This window comes from Lacerta agilis, chromosome 4 (genome assembly GCF_009819535.1).
Source record: "Lacerta agilis isolate rLacAgi1 chromosome 4, rLacAgi1.pri, whole genome shotgun sequence".
Classification (NCBI taxonomy): domain Eukaryota; kingdom Metazoa; phylum Chordata; class Lepidosauria; order Squamata; family Lacertidae; genus Lacerta; species Lacerta agilis.
In genome coordinates this window covers 95295713-95315794 of record NC_046315.1, presented here as the reverse complement: position 1 = coordinate 95315794, position 20082 = coordinate 95295713, and the positions used below count along the sequence as shown (strand labels likewise).

At 43.5% G+C, this 20082-nt stretch overlaps 1 protein-coding gene across 3 annotated transcripts in view; it reads right to left on the bottom strand.

Moving 5' to 3' along the window:
- Positions 1 to 20082, bottom strand: part of PCDH9 (protocadherin 9) — an 854181-nt gene that overhangs the window by 607974 nt on the left and 226125 nt on the right. The window contains exon 3 of one of the 3 annotated variants that reach the window (XM_033148000.1): positions 12776 to 12887. The exons of the other annotated variants lie outside the window; for them this stretch is intronic. Coding sequence (XP_033003891.1) covers positions 12867 to 12887 — 21 coding nt within the window. The 3' untranslated portion in view covers positions 12776 to 12866. Of the gene's footprint in view, positions 1 to 12775; positions 12888 to 20082 lie in introns of those variants that run through there. 3 annotated transcript variants of the gene reach the window in all.

Genomic DNA, 20082 nt, shown 5'->3' with positions numbered 1-20082 from the left:
ACAGAGAACTAGGCTTAAAAAATTAAGCTTGGGTTACTTCCTGATGAGGGATCTACTTTGCTCAGATGAGGTACCTACTTTCCAGAGCTCAGAAAATCTGATGCTAAGCCGAAGTGTTTCACTCAGCTAATTTTGGCACATTTAGGCAGCTGTTTTGTGTGTGTGTGTTTGAGTGCGTGCGTGAGAGAGAATCATCCTCCGAACATTGTCAAATTTTCATTGAGGGAATCATTTGACTTTGTTCTGCAGGTGCTTACTTATATTTGATGAGTTAGCTGAGAGTGTTTCTCCTCCGCTTCCTTTATTGAAAACAAAACTAAGTCACTACTCCAAGCAGCAGTAGCAGCACGGCTGCACTCAGCATGGAGGATGAAGGCAAAGACTTGGAACAGGAGCTGATCTTTTTATAGGTTAAAAGAAAGAAAGAAACACGTGGCCACCTCAGTGAATTTAAGTAACCCCTTGGAGAGTTTTTGGTATCGCCCTCCACACACACGCTTGCGTTTGCGAGGGACAAATGGTCCCGATAAAGTGGTGCTGGGGGGATTACACTCTGCCTTAATAAAGTCCCATTTTTGTGTGGAAATGGCAAAAGAGTAGCACAATTTCCTCAGGAGCAGGTTCTTTCCCCTGAGCTTTTAATTTTACAGTTCTACTTGGAACATTGAAGGGGAATAAAAACCCCAACCCACATGGCATGTGAGCTGTGTACATTAACAAGCACTTCTGCCTGTATCAACCTGCCTGTTGGTAACAAGCACCTGAGGTGAACTGGATGAGCATTTTTGGTTCATCTTTTTGGAGGGAAGCCCCACTTAGAGGTCTCCCTCCCTCGGGAGTTTCACCGGGCGCCTGCTCTTAACTTTTCAGCACCAGGCAAATACTTTGGTTTTTCTTTCATTGTTTGTTCCCCCAGGCTTTTAAAGTGGTTTAACTTATTTTAGCAACTGTTTTAATGCTAGCCATATAATGATTTATTTGCTCTGCTATGTTTTATTCACTTGCATTGATTTTATCGTATGGATTTTATTGTTGTTGTTGTTTCTGCTTTACAGTGATCTGCACAGGGAGCTGTCAGGTTGAAGGGCAGTATTAAAATATAGCAAATAAAATACATAAATAATCAGCTCTTGTTCCACTAAAACACCAAGCTCACCAGTCATCTTGGGGCAACAAGGCTGGCCCATCCATGAGGCCAGGTGAGGCAACTGCCTCTGGCGGCAGGATCCATAGGGGCACCATACCCCAATGTAGATCTTTAGTCCCCTCTTGTCCCTGACTCACACCTTCTCTCCTGGCCATGATGTGGGGAGGCACCATTTTGTGGTTCGCCTCAGGTGCAAAAATGTCTTGGGCCAGCCCTGTATTCTTCTACTGTGGATATTAAACTTAAACTCTTATGATAGAAACAAATACGTTTTTAAAGATGCTTACATTTACCAGCTGAGGAAAGAAGGTGAGAGCGGAAGCTCCACATCCAGTATCTCCACTATGAAGAAAGGCTTTATGAATTCTGGCTTCAAAGTACACCACCGCTCTTCAAATGGGGCTGGGGCAGGAGGAGTGCCAATTCCTGGGGGCCCAGCTCTTTTAAACCCCACTCCCAACTAATTTTCTTTTTGGGGCCACCGCCTCATGTTGAAAAAAGCATGGGGCAGAAGATGCCAAGCACAGAGCCAAGTGTGGTGTGGCTTCAGTGGCCATCTCCATCTCTTCCTCCTCCTGCCACAGAGGGGAAGTAGGGGGAAGTAGCTTCCGGCTGGTGGTGGTGGTAGTAGTAGTAGTAGTAGGAGGAGGACTAGGAGGCTGAGCACCAGAGAGAAGAGCTGCGGCCATGGAAGCTGCACTGCTGCCATGTTTGACTCCACCTCCGGCTCCTCCGGACGTCCCGCGTGTGATGTCACATGCATGGCATCGCACCCTCCAAATCTCCCTCACAAGTAGGCGCCTCTCAGCTGGCATGGGTATTGCCTTACAGAAAAAGCGCAAGCAAATATGGGCAGGGGAGTGTTTTTTCCTCTCCCTATCCTCTTGAACAAAAGCACCAAGTGGACACGAGGTGTTGTGTGCTGGAATAAAGGGAAAGTGATGGTAAATTCACCTTCCTGATATGACAGACCCCATGCCAAAGAAGAAGAAGAAGAAGAAGAAGAAGAAGAAGAAGAAGAAGAAGAAGAAGAAGAAGAAGAAGAAGAAGAAAAAGAAGAGGAGTTTGGATTTGATATCCGGCTTTTCACTACCCGAAGGAGTCTCAAAGCGGCTAACATTCTCCTTTCCCTTCCTCCCCCACAACAAACACTCTGTGAGGTGAGTGGGGCTGAGAGACTTCAGAGAAGTGTGACTAGCCCAAGGTCACCCAGCAGCTGCATGTGGAGGAGCGGGGAATCGAACCTGGTTCCCCAGATCACGAGTCTACCACTCTTAACCACTACACCACACTGACTCTCACAAAACTGTCTGGGGAGCACTGTGGCTGCCTACTCTTGTGGCGACTGCACTGCTCTTCCATGGTTGTAGAACCATGATAGCACCATAAAAAGCAAGTGAGGCAACGTGTGGAGATTCCCAGATCTGGGAACTGCTTGGCACAAAGGGATTCCGCCTCTCTTGTTTACAAGTAGTAAGTGTTCTACGGTCTTCCTTCCCTCCCATGTTAGGAATGGCTTATTTACTTTATACCCTTATCAGACCAGGCATAAATATCAATTTGTTTGTTAAACATGCCAATGTGGTGGGTTGGATGTTAAGCAGTTAATTCGGGCCAATATCCAGAGGCCTTGCCACTCAGGCAAAGTACCTGTGTGAACAGAAGGCCCGAAGCTCTCAATTTTAAAGCTCCAAAGGGTGACACCGAACATGTCACAGAGTAATTTACATCTGTAATTTAAAGTCTGTTCTATATTAGGTGGAATACTCCTTTCCACCTCCCTCCCAACAAACAGGCTCCTCAGACGCTGTCTTAATAAATAGTTGGCGGTCTCCTTGTATATAAATAATGGTTAGAGCTTTCTCAAGGGCATCAGAAACACTGAAGCATAAGACACCAGTAAATACAAAAGGCAAGAGGTGCCCACATTGGGTGGCGATATATTCTAAAGCGCCGCTGCGGGTGAGCCGGCACTTTCTAAATGCTGAGGCTAACAAAACAAGGGCAGCACGCTCCCAAACTGGGAATCGTAGCTGCCGCAAGAGGCTGTGCTTGAGTGCTGTTGCATGAAAAGTGGCCACTATTGAGAAAGCCAGCAAAGGGAGTAGTAGGTTTATCACCCTGCTGCTACTATATTTCAGGATGTGTTTGTACGTTTAAAAATTCATGGGCAGCATCCATAATTTATTTCACTTTTGTGCTTTAATTTTCCAAAGCCGGAGTCAGACAGACAACACAATGCCACGTCGCCTCCCTCCTCTGCGTTTTCATCGAGTATCTGCTAGTCCTCCCCGTACTGTCCCCGGAGAACGGTTGCCAATATCAGGACGCTGTTTAGTGAAGACATGCAGCGGCAGTCTCCACAGTGAGGCTCAGAGAAGTTCCGAAATTTTCAGAAATTCCAGCAAGAATCTCTGCCAGAAAACCTGTGGGGTTTGTTGTACTGATGGAGAGGAGGACAGGGTTTCCAACAAAATCATGTGCACATTCCTGCTGCTTTAGGGGTTCTCCCCCCCCTCCTATTTTTATTTAGCAGATTACATTTCCTTGGTTAGTTTCCTCATTGCCTCTAGAATTAAAACACATCATTTTCAAGCAACGGTAGGAGGAGGAATATTTCAATGTTTCCTTAAACCTAGCTGCATCTTGTAGATGAAGATACAAGATGAACTGTTACCAAGCTGGAAATATAAAATCATGTGACCAGAGAAAAAAGTATTAATGTGATCAAGTCCTGGGTGGGTTATTTTTAAGTCTCCTTTATCTTTGGGGGAGGTCAGTTGATGAATAGCACATATGGGGGAAATGTAGGCTTTTCTTAATATTTCCTAATACTCCTAAATGCATTGCACAAATGACATAGGGCATCATATGCATGAGACACATGTCTGCTAAAAGGTAAAGGTAAAGGGACCCCTGACCATTAGGTCCAGTTGCGGACGACTCTGGGGTTGCAGCGCTCATCTCGCGTTACTGGCTGAGGGAGCCGGCGTACAGCTTCTGGGTCATGTGGCCAGCATGACTAAGCCGCTTCTGGCCAACCAGAGCAGCGCACAGAAACACCGTTTACCTTTCCCGCCAAAGTGGTACCTATTTATCTACTTGCACTTTGACGTGCTTTCAAACTGCTAGGTTGGCAGGAGCAGGGACCGAGCAATGGGAGCTCTTTCCATCATGGGGATTTGAATTGCCGACCTTCTGATCGGCAAGCCATAGGTTGTTGATAAACCTTTTTCCGGGACTGCATCACCAAACACTGCTGGTGATAAACTGTGCATGTTTGAATGCCCCTCTGTGCAAATGAAATAAATGTCCCCTGCATGTAGAAAGCCACCTTCAAAAATTAACAGTTCAGCTTGATAACTTTCTACGGCATGATAACTTTCCACGTTCAGAGAATTTTGTTTTGTTTTTCATGGGGGCTTTTTCAAATGTGAACCATCTCTCCACCTGCAGCCTGAAGTGGTGCAGTCTAGGAAAAGCTGTATAGTGTACACATTTGGCAAATGATTGTGTAAAAATGGGTTGGTGCAAATGCCTTTGGGCATGGTACACAATCTGCAGCATTTTCCTAGTCACACCTCAGCAGGGCACTTTCCAGGTATAATGTGTTCTTTCTCAACAATGTAATGTTCACAATCAAAGAAGTGAAAAGTCAAGCTAAACACACTGTCCATTCACTGCTACATACTATTCTGATATTCTTAAAACAGTTGAAAATTATCAGGCTGTGGAGTGTAGCCCTTCTGTGCTTTTTTGTAACCTTTAGTCCAGAAGATGAAAAATTGTGATTTGCGATCTGCTTGTACAGTGAGTAATGGTCCTATACATTCACACAAAGCCGATTTCAAAATTCCTGAATTTTGTTTAAAAGGTATCTAATGAAAAGGAATTGTTCTAATTAAAAACATAAGACGATACGTAAGTGTTGTTAACGGAACTAATTTTGAAATATGGGCGTCCAATTGCTCACCTGAAAGGAGAACGAACAAGAGGCGAGAAAGTGAAATGGTGGGCGTTGGAAACAATTGACTTTATTAATAAAACAATGCTTAGCCTGTGCATAGTAATTTTAAAGCCCATCCCATACATTCTCAAGAATCCTCAGAACAATCTTGCAAGGTAGGTCAGTATTATTACTATCTCCTGTACTGCAGGTCAGAAGCAGAGGCTGAGAGCGCATGGCTTGCCTAGGGCTATGTAGGAAGGTCACAACTGCAGTGAGAATTCAGCCCTCTGAGTAACTTTCCACCACTGTACCACCCTTGAGCAGCCGAAATACTCTTTTACAAGGTTTTAAAAAGATAATAATCTGAAACTAGAGTGTAAAGTAAAATATTTTGGACAGCCCACTCCAGCTTCCTCTGTGTTTCATTTACTTTATGTCCCGTCCCCCCGCACTTCTTCTACTTCTTGGAAGACCTGCTGGGCAAGGAGTTCATCTTGCTATGCATTATTCATGGAAGAGCTAACGTAATGGGGTCTCCTAGACCTGTTATAATACATACACACACGCTTAAGTGTTCTTGTGAAAAATATTATACCAATGGTGCTGGAACTAAAACCTATAATTGTTATCTGTCTTATTAAACAACTCACTTCTTCATTTGAGGAAGAAGGGTAATGTTGCTTCTGTTGTTTTCAAAGTTCACCAGAGAATCACCTCAGCCTTCTTAATGGACATTTCTTTTTTTTCTTTTTCCCGTCTCCCCCTTCTTCACACCACCCTCTTGTCTACCACTCTTATTCCTTTTATTTTTTCACATTGTTTTCATACCCTCAATGTGAAACACCCTCCAGTGCTGGTTATCCCCTCCATAAGAGTCGTCCTTAACCCCATTGACTCAGAGGCGTCACCTTCTTTAGTATCTCAAAAGAGGGTACGCTTTGCACCTGAAGTGCAGTACTGAATTTCTCACGGCCTTTCTCTCCTTGCAGCCACTTGACAAAAAAACAAACACACACACACACACACACACACAAAACCGCCAGATAGTTTGCACAGTTGATTTTTTCTTTCAGAAATAGCTGCGTAGGATAGGGTGGACATATTGGGAACACAGAGTAGGAGGAAGACTTAAACCTGTTGTCTGCACCATGAGCCCATCCAGAATCCACCACACCTGCCATTTGCAATAGGAGAAAAGCTCACTCTACTTCACAAACATGTTGACAACCTTTTAGCCCTTACGCACACTTCTGCTGTGTCCCGCGCAGTCTCAGATGCACACCCTCAACATAGCTGTCAGCTTTTCCCTTTTAAAAAAAAGGGAAATTCCCTTATTCCGAATAGGATTCCTCGCAAGAAAAAGGGGAAAGTCGACAGCTATGACCCTCAAACACATACACAGTGGTGGCACCTCGAGTTACAAACGCCTCAGGTTACAAATGCTTCAGGTTACAAACTCCGCTAACCTGGAAGAGTTACCTCGAGTTGAGAACTTTGCCCCAGGATGAGAATGGAAATCGTGCGCCGGTGGCGCAGCAGCAGCAAGAGGCCCCATTAGCAAAAGCACACCTCTAGTTAAGAAGAAGAAGAAGAAGAAGAGTTTGGATTTGATATCCCGCTTTTCACTACCCGAAGGAGTCTCAAAGCGGCTAACATTCTCCTTTCCCTTCCTCCCCCACAACAAACACTCTGTGAGGTGAGTGGGGCTGAGAGACTTCAGAGAAGTGTGACTAGCCCAAGGTCACCCAGCAGCTGCATGTGGAGGAGTGGAGACACAAACCCGGTTCCCCAGATTACGAGTCTACCGCTCTTAACCACTACACCACACTGGCTCTCACAGTTTCAGGTTAAGAACGGCCCTCCAGAACGAATTAAGTCCGTAACTAGAGGTACCACTGTATTCTCCTATCCCTTTCCCCCATATAATGTACGTTGGCTGCAAAGGGGCAGACACCAGCTCACCATTTCTTCCTTCCCCTTGCCGTTCCTGAAACATGAAATATCTGCTGGAGAACTGCCTGCCTGCCTCAAGAGCTTTGCAGAAGCACACAAGGGCGATCATCACTAGGAATTAATCAGAGAATTAATTAATTAATAAGAGAAGGCCTCTGTACAGCCGTTAGTGGGGGCAAAGTCAAGTGAGCTGAAATGGGGACCACACTGGGAATGGAACTCAGCCTCTTGCTCCTCTGTATGCTTTGCAGGTGCTTGAGAGGGAGGCAGAAGGAGAACCCGGCATTCAGAGCAAGTCTTGATATGAATCCACCTGCCCTGTCCCATCTCAAGCAGATTGTGGAAGGACGAGTCACTGTAAGCTACAATAATGAACCAGAATGCTGAATCCAGCTCTTCTATTCAAGCAGCAGGGTACAATTAATTTCTGATTGTCTGTGTTGGTCTGGACCATTCCCCCTGAAGCTACATGTTACATTTGAGATCATTATGGCCAAGGCCATAATATTGTTGGCTTTTGGTGGTGGGACCGAAATGTAATTCTTGCGAATGCTTTAAAGAAATAAAAAGTGATCCATAAGCTTCCTTTGAAGGTCATACTTGCATGTTTATTATCCTATATATTAGCAAACAAGTGCATACCATGCATTTTGGAGTACTTGAGTGGGTACATTTCCAGTGGATTCACATCGGCACATATATACACCAATTTTATTTAGAATTAATAGTTTTAAATGGATTTAAATTGACTCTTTTTCTTCTTTTTTAGCACAACCATATGCTATCACAGCCAGACCGAAGAGCAATTTTAATTGGAAAATAACCCACGGCTCCCTGGCATATTTGACGAACAACATTCTATCCCAAAGAAACAACAGAGGAAATTGTGTTATTCATTTATAGCAATTATAATATAGCCACTTTTCCTCAAATAGGAGAGTTTATTTCACAGCTACAAAATTGCATAATTAAATGTGCTTCTTTCTTTTTTTGCTTCAGATAAGATTCGTGACTAAACACCTTGCAGATCATGTTTCCAAATGGTTCTTTTGTGACATCAGATTTTTTTTACCCTGCCTCTAAAAAAAAAATGAACACCACAATTAAATATCTATATTTAGTTATACAATAAGCCACAATCCAGATACCCACCATTTCAGTCTGTACACAGATCATGAGGCCGGTATTAGAGGTTCATTTAAAATTTGCCTAGACACAACATAAATCTATGGGTTCCTCTTAAAAATGAAAATCTGAAAGACTGCAAGGTAAATGTTGTGATGCAATTTTCAGAATATTCCAGAGAGGCCTCACACAGTCAGTCCTAAACTGTTCATCAGACTAAAGTAAAATTTCAAGCAAATCTTATTTTTATCCTCATGCACTGAGGAAAACCAAAAGAGTGTGGATAGGACAAGTAAATATTCTCTCTAGGAATGTGTATTCATAGTCATGTTTGCATATCCCTGGTTTTTAACATTTGCATCAACTCTATTTGCTCAGAGCTAGATTCCTCATACAGTCGTAATTTCTGGTATTTTATTTCAGTGGGTTGTGTGACCCATATGAAGAAAGTGTTCTGACATGAGCATACAGAACCACTCCAGAAGCCATACTGGGATGCCAAATAATTCAGTATAAGGCCACTCAATGCTAAAAAAAACCTGTTTTGTGTTATGTTTCTTGTTGTTTATTTTATTTGTGAAATGAACCCATTCCTGAGCTTCTCTAAACAGCAGGAAAAATACACTTAGTAACAATTGGAAACATTCGTAATTTTGATTACCAAAGCAGGCATAACCTAGTATGTATGAGAGGTGATCTGTCAATGAGAACCAATTAGAAAGTTGGATCTGGAGCCAGGAGATCTGGGTTTAGTTGCTTTCAGCAAACCCACCATAACTCAGCCTGACAAGGATTGTGGTGTGTGGTCCATGGAGAATAAACTGGGCAATGCATTTAGAAAGGAACTTCACAAACATCTTTTTTGTTTAAAGTGGTTATGTAATCCAAAGACTGACTAAAGACGTTAAGAGTTTTCCTACGTGATGTTGGGCTGCAGCCATTTAAGGATGCTCAAAACTGGATTGGATGAAAGTTGCATCTTGTTCTGCTGCCGGCACAGTGACTTGCCATGTGCTCCTGGGAATCTTACAAGAAAGGCTAATAAGTTGTCTGTTGTTCCCACCAGCTAGTACTTGGACATACCATGTCATTGTCATTCCTAATAGCAGTCGAGAGAACTATCCTCCTTGAGTCTGTCCAATATTTTTAAATAGAAACGAGCCATCTTGGGCTCATTCTGAAGAGCCCTCAAATATTAAGGGCTTATCCTGAGAAAGTCCTTAGAATGCTCTCTGAGTGTTCAACTTGATGCATAAAACATCAGCCACCCTTCAGCTGCTACCCATCCTGCTCTCCAGAGCGAAAAGAAACAGAAAGCCATTGAAGGAGGGAATGAAGAATGGACTGGTAGAGAAGTCTGGAGGGAAAAAAAAAGCTGAAGGGCCCCTAACAGACCATCCTTCCGGTCAGAAATGGTCTATCTTCTGTCAGGGAATCATGGGGTTTGCAATCCAGCTCTGTGAATTACTGTCTGCAAGGCAAACAGCCCACGCAAAACCTTCTGCCTGCATTGGAGCATTCTACTGGATGGCTGCTACTCCTTCCTGCTTCCTTTGGGAAAGTGCTGACATTTTAAAAAAGGCAAGTAGAATCCAAGCAGAGACCTGCTCAAGATATGCACTCAAGGCTCTACACTCCTCCTCCCCCACCCAGTTCTGCTCACGATTCAAGTAAAAGAGTGCTTGCCTAGTGGACCACCCTTGCTCCAATTCTCATCCCATCCCTATCTTTAAACCCATCTACCGTATGGAGTGAATGGTGGTCCCTGGAGCTGAGTTGCCTAGGGGGATCATGCTTTTTATTTTACAAAGAGAAAGGGGAGTGTTGAAAGGACCCTGCTCAGCAGCTGATCAGCAAGAGATCGGGAGAGAGATAAGAGTCCCTGGCTCCCTTTCAGCCCCGCCCTCCTTTGTTGAATGTGCTGCAGAGGGAGGTTGTTTGTTTCCCCAGCTACATGTGACTGGCTGATTAGATTATCTGCCTGGAAACTGTAGAAAAGACTCCCTTTCCTTTAGAAGCTGCAGAAATGTGAGTTGAACCCCATAAAAACAGAGCTTTTCCTCTTTGCTTTTCCCCCTTTGCAAAAAAGCTGCAAAACTTTTAGCTGATCCTCAAAAAACCAGGGCTTTTCCCTTTGCAAAAAAGCTGCAAAACCTTTAGCTGATCCTCAAAAAAACAGGGCTTTTAGAGGAGGAAAACCAGAAAAATATTTTTTTCTTGTTTCCTCCTCTAAAAACGAGGTGCGCCCTATGGTCCGGTGCACCCTATGGAGCGAAAAATACGGTAAACCATGTATTGTGAATTCTATAAATTAACTGCCTGTCATATCATCTGCCCCGAGCCTACTGGCCAGTCTATTTCACTGGCCAGCTAAAAAAGGGGGGGATGGGATGGGGTGGGGGAACCAGTCTATACAATTCAGCAGCACCAATTACAGCTAGGGAATGATTCCTTTATAAAAGTGCTTTCTGTGTGTTTCTAACCACTTCACAGACACTGTCGCAACAATAACCCCAGGCCAATAGATGCACAAATCAGAGTTACAGGTATGTTGCTCATCTGCCAGGTAGGCAGATAGAGGAGTCGCTGTCCCCGAGTGCAAGAAAGAACTACCTAAACATGCCTGAGAGACTCCAATAAATCTTTGACATGACTATGTCGGTTCTGATGAATGCTCGCTGCACAATGGAGAAGAGAAAAATGCACCAATTTTTTTATTTTGTGGTATAAAAGTGTGGATTTATTCCATGAATGAGAATCAGTCTCAGACAACTTTCTAGCTTTTATTTCTTTGATATATTACACCACAGTGGATTTACATTTTTAAAAAGGGGGTTACAAGCACCACTTAATGGTTGACAGCTTTCTAGAAATGCTGATAAATACTGTGTGATTACTTCCCCCCCCCCTCAAAAAATGCACTACATAAAGTATATTCATACTCTGTGCCACTTTATTACAAATATTTCTCACAAGATCTAATCAAGCCACAGGTATATACCAATTTTCAGTTCAAGCCAGCAACAACTCCAGGCGAAGTTTAACCATTGATTCTTGAGTGGCTTCCCAAGTGAAAAGTGGTTGCAAGATCAAGCTGTCATTTGGCTGACTATGAATTATTTTTCTTTTTCCCAGGTGCATGGACTAGTTATTACAATTCAAACACAAATATTTTTAAATGAATTTGATCATTTGACAAGTGCCTGTTGATACCACCACTGCTTTGCTCTCTATATTGCAAGTAGATATTTGGAATCTATTTTGTGCTGAACAATCTGAACCAAACAGTGAGATGCTTTTGGTCTCTTATAGAAGAAACTAACCTAAGGCTACCTAAGGGCTTGGAGCAATACCCAGCTCCCTGAGTGCATGCACAGGGGGAAAAGCTGCGGAAAGGAGCAAAAGTGTTTCTGCCCAATTCTGTGCGAGGGCCTAATCATGTGCAAAACCTACTGCCGCCCCAGAATAGTTGTGCCACTGAACACATGCATGTTGTCAGGCAGGAGGGTCTGGCCACTGTGGTGACAAGGAGTGTATTTCCTGCTGGAAGGCATTCAAAACCCCATCCTGGATCCCATGAACTGGCACATGGAACAGAAAGGGGGGGCTGAAGTAATGGGCTCACCCACAGCCCTAGGATGGCAGAATAAAGGATGGACATAACATGCCAGTCTGGGCAACTTTTTCACTCTTTGCTCCCAGTTCTGCAGGACCAGACTAACCAGAGTGCTGGGAAACGTCCTTTCCGGGGGGGGGCGGAGGGGGGTCATTCTTTCTCCTATGACTTGTTTTAGCACGGAGACCAGTGCTCTGGTGTACATTTGCAATATTAAACCTCCACATTAAAGAACTGGATCGTGTCCCTATTCTAATACATTCTGGCGTGTATATATATGGAGGATGTCTACTGTTGTTTTTATGTGCCTCCCAAAAGTGAATAGAAAGCACGGTGATTAATATTGATCAAGTAATATCAGATCTTTTCCATCGAGTGAGGAAAGGTATTTTGCCTTTATTTTATTTACCACCAATAAAAATGATGTGATCGGTATTGTGAAGCACTCATGGAAGACTATTTTAAAACTTTCAAAATTGGCATCGCAGTACAAATATATGCATTTTCCAATAATTTAAAGACAGAAAACGTGCATTCATCAGCACAAATGTTTATATATTATTGGGGACGGGGTTTCCCTGTCTAAAGAGAGTATAGAACACCAGCAGCAAACAGATGCCAACTACTCAATAACCTTGTCTTTTAAAGGAAGGAGTATTTTGTTACCTAAATGTGCAAAGGCTGTTAGGCTCTCGAGAAATGTGTCTTGGATGGTAAGACTGGGATTTTTTTTTAATGCCTCTTTCAGATGCCAGCCAAAGAAATGTTTGTTTTGGTCTTCATTTTCCATCTAAAAATTTTGGGCGGGCAAAGGCCTGGCTACCAAGAAGTGGGGTCCCGTCTCTTTCAATATGTTCAAGTTCTTCGCAACAAAGAAGACCAATTCAAAGAGAGGAAACGTGGAGAGTTTCTGTGTCTAGTCTTTGGCTCTGCACCCCAAGACATCTTCTTGGATATGCTCTCACCCTTCTCAGCAGAGAAGGAAGGAAGGAACGTCTTCAGAGAAAGTAGTGCTGTGTGCCATATTGGATGTTGCCTCCCGGTAGTCAGAGATGGTGAAGCAGGCATTGATTCTCTCAGGGAGAGGGTGGGGAGCACTTGAGAGAAAGAGAGAGAGAGAGAAAGACAGAAAGAGAGAGAGAGAGAGAGAGAGACCAAAGAGATAAGCAGACCTGGGGGACTTCAGGACATTTACAACCTAAATATAGACTCCCCGTTTCCCCCTAGCTGCATAATTGACTATATAGGTATCATATGTCAGGGCTGCACAATGTATGACCTGCCACATAAAATATCAGTCCACCAGCCATGCATGGCATCACTTCAGGGGCTGAAGAAACTCCCAGCTTTTCATGCCTGCCTAAAACAGTAGACCGGGGGATTTACAACATGCAGCGTTCCACATTGCAAGACTTGTTAGCTGCTTTTGATTGGGTGTACCACAAATTGTGCAGGTCTATCATATGTCACATATACTCGTTTACATAATTGTATATTCTAACTGCCTAGGATAGGTTACAACATTTCAAAATTTGCCAACAAAATGAATACTCTTGTCGTTGTGTTGTGCTAAGAAGCATTTAAAATAAAATAAAATAATAACAACAATCAAAGCATGCTAAAGTGAAACTTGTGGCACCAAACAGGATTAAAACCGATCCCCAGCACATCTCATCTCTCCCCCACCCCCCAAATACTTCACAAAATTATATTCTACTCTTTTCCACAACACCCAAGGCAGATAACAACTGCTTCTGAAGCTGTAAAACAAAACAAAATGTCTACAGATTTTATAGTTGAGTGGAATCTAATGTAGTCACAGAAGCTCCAGCAGCACCAGAATTATAGGGAAGGAGTTTCAGATCTGAGGTGCTAGGGCTGAATAACCACAAGTCTAACCTGTGAAGGCAAAATAATTTATACCCCGCCCATCTGGCTGGGTTCCCCCAGCCACTAAGGCATATGGCAAACTAACCTGGTATTCCAGTCTTAAGAACACTAGCTGCATTTGCACAAATCTGGAAGATTCGCTTCCATTTCAGACTAACCTCAGTTGTCATAATATCTGAACCTAGACAAACTCCAGTTAGTCTTATCTTTTGTTAGTGGAAACAGGTCACCATTAAACCATAGTTAAGATTAATCACAGTTAAGCATTCGGTCCTATCTTTTTGTGGTTACTCTAAAGTGGAAGTTGTAGCTTCTGATCTCACAATTTATAAAGTGTCGCAGAAGATATCTTTCTAGGAATCATCCCTCCCATTTCACCATACCACCAAAATAATTATTTCTTAAACCAAACAGCCAGGGTTTGGCTTTTGAAGGGTGTGTGTGTGAAAGAACAGATAAATGGCTCTTGTCAATCCATTCCCCCTTTGCCATGAGAAAGGAGAGAATGATAGATACTTCACACCACCCCAAGAGTGCTTAGAGCTGGGGCACAATTTTTTGTTATGTTGACCATGAAGCTTTGCCCCTACCATGTTCTGACTTTGCAGGTTTTCTGCAGATATATATATATATGTACAAGCTTATTTCAGCAAACATTTAGCCATTTACGTTGTTCAGCTCATTTTTCATAAAATATGGTTTCACTGGAAATTCTGTAAAAATTTAAAGGATGTATGGTGTTTTGGTTTTTGCATTAAGAGCATTACAATATTAAACAAAATTCCAGAGACCAGATGTAGTAGTAGGACCATCCATTCATCTCCGTAGTTATAGGCTTCTCCATCCTCTAATGTCTGCCTTGCCCTAGAATCATAGAATCCTAGAGTTGGAAGAGACCACAAGGGCCATCCAGTCCAACCCCCTGCCAAGCAGGAAACACCATCAAAGCATTCCTGACAGATGACTGTCAAGCCTCCGCTTAAAGACCTCCAAAGAAGGAGACTCCACCACACTCCTTGGCAGCAAATTCCACTGTCCAACAGCTCTTACTGTCAGGAAGTTCTTCCTAATGTTTAGGTGGAATCTTCTTTCTAGTAGTTTGAATCCATTGCTCCGTGTTCGCTTCTCTGCAGCAGCAGAAAACAACCTTTCTCCCTCCTCTATATGACATCCTTTGATATATTTGAACATGGCTATCATATCACCCCTTAACCTTCTCTTCTCCAGGCTAAACATACCCAGCTCCCTAAGCCGTTCCTCATAAGGCATCGTTTCCAGGCCTTTGACCATTTTGGTTGCCCTCCTCTGGACACGTTCCAGCTTGTCAGTATCCTTCTTGAACTGTGGTGCCCAGAACTGGACACAGGATTCCAGGTGAGGTCTGACCAGAGCGGAATACAGTGGTACTATTACTTCCCTTGATCTAGATGCTATACTCCTATTGATGCAGCCCAGAATTGCATTGGCTTTTTTAACTGCTGCATCACACTGTTGACTCATGTCAAGTTTATGCTCTACCAAGACTCCTAGATCCTTTTCACATGCACTGCTCTCAAGCCAGGTGTCACCCATCCTGTATTTGTGCCTTTCTCTCTCTCTCTTTTTTTTTTTTTTTTTTTTGCCCAAGTGTAGCACTTTACATTTCTCCCTGTTAAAAATTCATCTTGTTTGCTTTGGCCCAGTTCTCTAATCTGTTAAGGTCATTTTGAAGTGTGATCCTGTCCTCTGGGGTATTAGCCACCCCTCCCAATTTGGTGTCATCTGCAAAGTTGATCAGGATGCCCTCAAGCCCATCATCCAAGTCATTGATAAAGAGGTTGAATAAGACTGGGCCCAAGACAGAACCCTGTGGCACCCCACTAGTCACTTCTCTCCAGGAAATGTCCTGCACATTAGCATTTAAGCTCCTGCCACAGAATAAGCAGGGCTAAAAAACAGTGATTCTTATTGGCTCTTCCCTACTTAATTTTGCAGCAGAGTTGCTCTCAAGGAACCAGGCCTCACATAGATCAGCAGTCCGCTGATTTGATCATAAGTGCTGACTTTATAAGGAATAAAAAATAATCCCCTCGCTGGGTGTAAACTACCAGCATCTTTACCTTAGGGTTTGTCTTTCCACATTTCATTCTCATGCTTCCTACCATGTGCCTCATAGCCTGAAGAGCTTTATGCCTCTATTTATTACCTTAAGGATTCCCCTTAGCATACTAGGAAGGATAAATTAACTAACACAACTTCTAAAGGCTCTACAAAACTGCTGGGGAGAAGGGGGGGGGGGAAACCCAGCTCCAAGCATTGAAAAAGCTAATGAAACACATACATCAGAAAAGGCAAACTTCCCAAAGTGTCTGGCCATCAGAAATCCATGTGTATGTGTGTCCGTCCATGCACCGATTGAAACACAACCACACATCATTTTGCTTTCTTCTTTCAGAGAGGCTTTTAAAAATATATACGTATTGAGGGCTTTTATTAAGTGAAATGGCACTGATTTATTTAATTATATGACATTTCCACATGTTACATTCAGCGGCACTGAACCTACTCCCTCCCCACCACACGCCAACATGCATGCATATTTTACTGAAGGTGACATTTCAGTGGAAACCCTCCTCACCTCTGCACATACTTTTATAGCTCCAAAGCAAAGGGTAAGCACATCAGAGCTGAATGAAGGGGAAAAATAATGCTTGATGAAATATTATGTAGGTGGCTCTAGCCAGTGTGGAGAAATATTAACAGTTTAGTGTAGCATACTGTAACCACAACGTCCCATTTTCATCTTTGCACCGTGTTACTATGTATGGAAGTTTGCAATATCCAAATTCCTTATAAATCAAGACTGCTGGCAAACAAGTTGACATTCTCTTTGTGACAGGGGATGTTCACAGATAACTGTTTCACAAAAAATGTGTGTCTCGGGTGCAGTGCGATTCTGTTTGCCATTTATCAGGGTTTTGACAGACAGCCAAGCTACCCTTCTGGCTTGACAGAACCTACCTTGGTATAGTTTGGGTGATTGTGAGCCCAGTCACAGTATTTTCAACTTCTGGCTTAATGTTGCTGTCCTATATATAAACGCACTTTCTTTAATTGCAATGTGAGTAAACAAAAGTCAACTGTGAGTCCTCTTGAATTCATCACATACATATGCACCTTAGAAATAGGTTGACCCTGCACACCTTCCACAAGATCAGGTAGAAGTTTCATGCTTTTTGTCCAGCTAGTCTGATCTGGGAGAGGGATGGAATGGAGAAGGGAGATGCCCAAGCTGACTTGGTCATGCCCATACAATGGAAGATGGCGGGATCCCCAAGGACGTGCTCTATGGGCAGCTGGCTTCAGGAACCAGGCCTGTTGGCAGACCAACTCTGTGTTACAATAAAGATGTCTGCACACATGCCAAGAAGGCTGGCAACATTAACCTCACCAGTTGGGAATCTCTTGCAGAGAACTGCAGCACCTGAAGACAGGCAATCAGGTCACGCGTCCACAGCAGTGACCATAGGAGTGATGGCTGCTAGGAGGAGCACACAGAGGAAAAGGCCATGGGTGAACCTGCAGCAGCACAACCGGATACTTTCATCTGCTACAGTTGCAAGATGTCTCTCTCATATTGGTCTCTACAGCTACATCAGGTGCTGTAAATCTCCAGTGATTTGACTTCACCCCCGAAGGCACACTCTTCCATTGTCTCCCAAGACAGGTGAAAGCCAACAAATGATGAAGCCCTTAGTTTTCATCAAAGGGCACAAAGCACAGATGAACAGAAAGAGCAATGGGGAGAATATCCCCCCCCATTCAGACGATAACTTTATATATAAAAAAGGTAAAGGACCACTGGCAGACTCTGGGGTTGCAGCGCTCATCTCACTTTACTGGCCTAGGGAGCCATTTGTCCGCGGACAGTTTTTCTGGGTCATGTGGGTAGCATGACTAAGCCGCTTCTGGTGAAACCAGAACAGAGCACAGAAATGCCATTTACCTTCCTGCCAGAGCGGTACCTATTTATCTACTTGCACTTTGACGTGCTTTTGAACTGCTAGGTTGGCAGGAGCAGGGACCAAACAACAGGAGCGCACCCCGTCGCGGGGATTCAAACCGCCGACCTTCTGATCAGCAAGCCCTAGGCTCTGTGGTTTAACCCACAGCGCCACCTGCGTCCCTAACTATCTTCCTCCAAATCAGCCATTCTCATTTCCTGCCTACAATCCCTGCTTAGCGCTCCACCCTCCCTGCCACCTGACTTTGCTCACCTGTTTTGCTTCTCCATAAGTGCCCTGATCTTGCACTTACTGGAGACGGTTCAAAACGTTAAAGAAAAAGAAAAACTAAACACTTGCCAGTGGAGTTCCCAAACTTCATTGATTCTCATTAAAAGGCACAATTGATTGTAACAGATGGAGTCAGAGTTAGAATTCCAAAATTGACAAGCTGCTCGACATTTTCAGAGGAGATTTTCAGAATCGAAAGTTTACCACCCAAAAAGTCATACTTCCTCGCTGTTGCACATAGCAGACTCTGCAAGCAGAAATATATGCTTGTTCTCATCGTTACCCTAGTCCAGGCATGTCCAACAGGTAGATCGTGATGTACCGGTAGATCACTGGACGTCTGTGGTAGATCACCGGTAGATCAGTGGCTCCCCCCAAAGAAGCTAAAAAACTTTGGCTCCCCTAAAAAACCTCAACATCTTTGCCCTGCACCCCTAAAATGACCTGAACCACCAAAAACAGGGCTTTCCTTCCTAAAAAAAAAAAAAAAAAAAAAAAAAAAAAACCAACTCAACAACTTTGACCTGGACTCTCCAAAAGGGGGTAGATCATTGCCAGTTTTTTAACTCTGTGAGTAGATCGCAATCTCTTGGAAGTTGGCCACCCCTGCCCTAGATGGAGCAGTGTGACAGTGTTGCCACCACCAAATCCACAGCCGCACAAACCAACCAGGAGACAGGCAGAAACGTGCTCTGTGTGATCAAGCAATGACAGTGGGACTGACTCAATTCCCAGTGGTTCGAGGCCAGCTCAGCTTGTCCCCCGCAATGCACCACTTGGGGGCTTTATGTGGGCTTCCACTGTGGGAACCCTGTGGCGGTACTTGTGTTCACCTGCTCTTCCAGTGTGGTGGGTGGAGGCGGGTGGAGATGTTTTGATCTCCCCTGCACAGCAGGTTGGGAGCTGGATTGCTTCCTTAGTCTTCTTCTGAATCACGACAGGACTAACACCTTGCAGTTATACAGCGCTGCTTCTGAAACTTCCCAGAATGCTTCACATGCATTGTCTGCATAGCATAGTATATATCACACTCTACAATATTACACTATACAATGTGTGTTCTGAGAGGAACTTGATTCACAAGCTTGCCAGGTGGCCACAGGCAAACCAATATTTCTCAGTCTCAAATCATGATCCCCATCTTCAATATGGAGAACACACATAGCAGAGACAGACCTGTTTTAAGGTTTACTGAGATAGTGTATGAGAAGCATCTTAAAATGTCTTTGAATCACACATTTGTCCATCCTCTTAAACACACAGTGCATGCACTTCCCTCCTACATTACAGTATTTGGAACAGCTGCTCTCCACCCCTGCAAGTTCTGTTTCCTCTCAGAGGCATAGCTAGGCATTCATGAAAAATACTGACAAGAGATTTTTTTTTGGGGGGGGGATCCCAAAGATTCAAGTCTGTCCATTCACATTTGCACAGGTCAGATTCACAATATGCTGTGACTTGGAAGCAGTGGCGAGAAATGTGCAAGGAATTGCAGTATGCAAAACAAGAGCATGCCAGACACACACCCAAGACTTCAAATATATATATATGATATAAAATGTACTTTTAAGGCAATTGACAAAATAGGAGGTTGATCTATCCACTGGTGTTTCACCATATGAAGTTTATGACCTCTATTTGGATTTGTGAGGAGGTCTGACCCACCCTACACCTTTATAATTGTTGAACACAAAAATCTGAATCTAGAAAGATCAGCCTTCTGAGATATGGCTCCTAATTCACATTGAGAATTGATTTTTTTTATTTTTATTTTAAAAGGCAATTAATACACTGGATTAATAATAGTTGGAATCGGTATAAGAATATCAGGCACTTCTGCAGCTGCCTTCACCTCTTTTACTAGCACGCCAACAATGACTTTTCTTCAGTCAGGAATTCCAGAAGATAATGGCAGATGACAGTGACAAGCCTGAAGGCAAGCGGAATCAGCTCCGGAACCAAATGCCACCACAGACTAACCCAACAAATCAGTGAAGCTTCTCTCAATCCCCACCACCAAATGCTGCAGTTCAGTATAATACATTCAACCTCCAGCAGGGACAGGCAGCTAAGGCAAAATCTCTTACCATGAGGCAGGCATGCCTCAATAGTTGCTAACTCTAGGTGG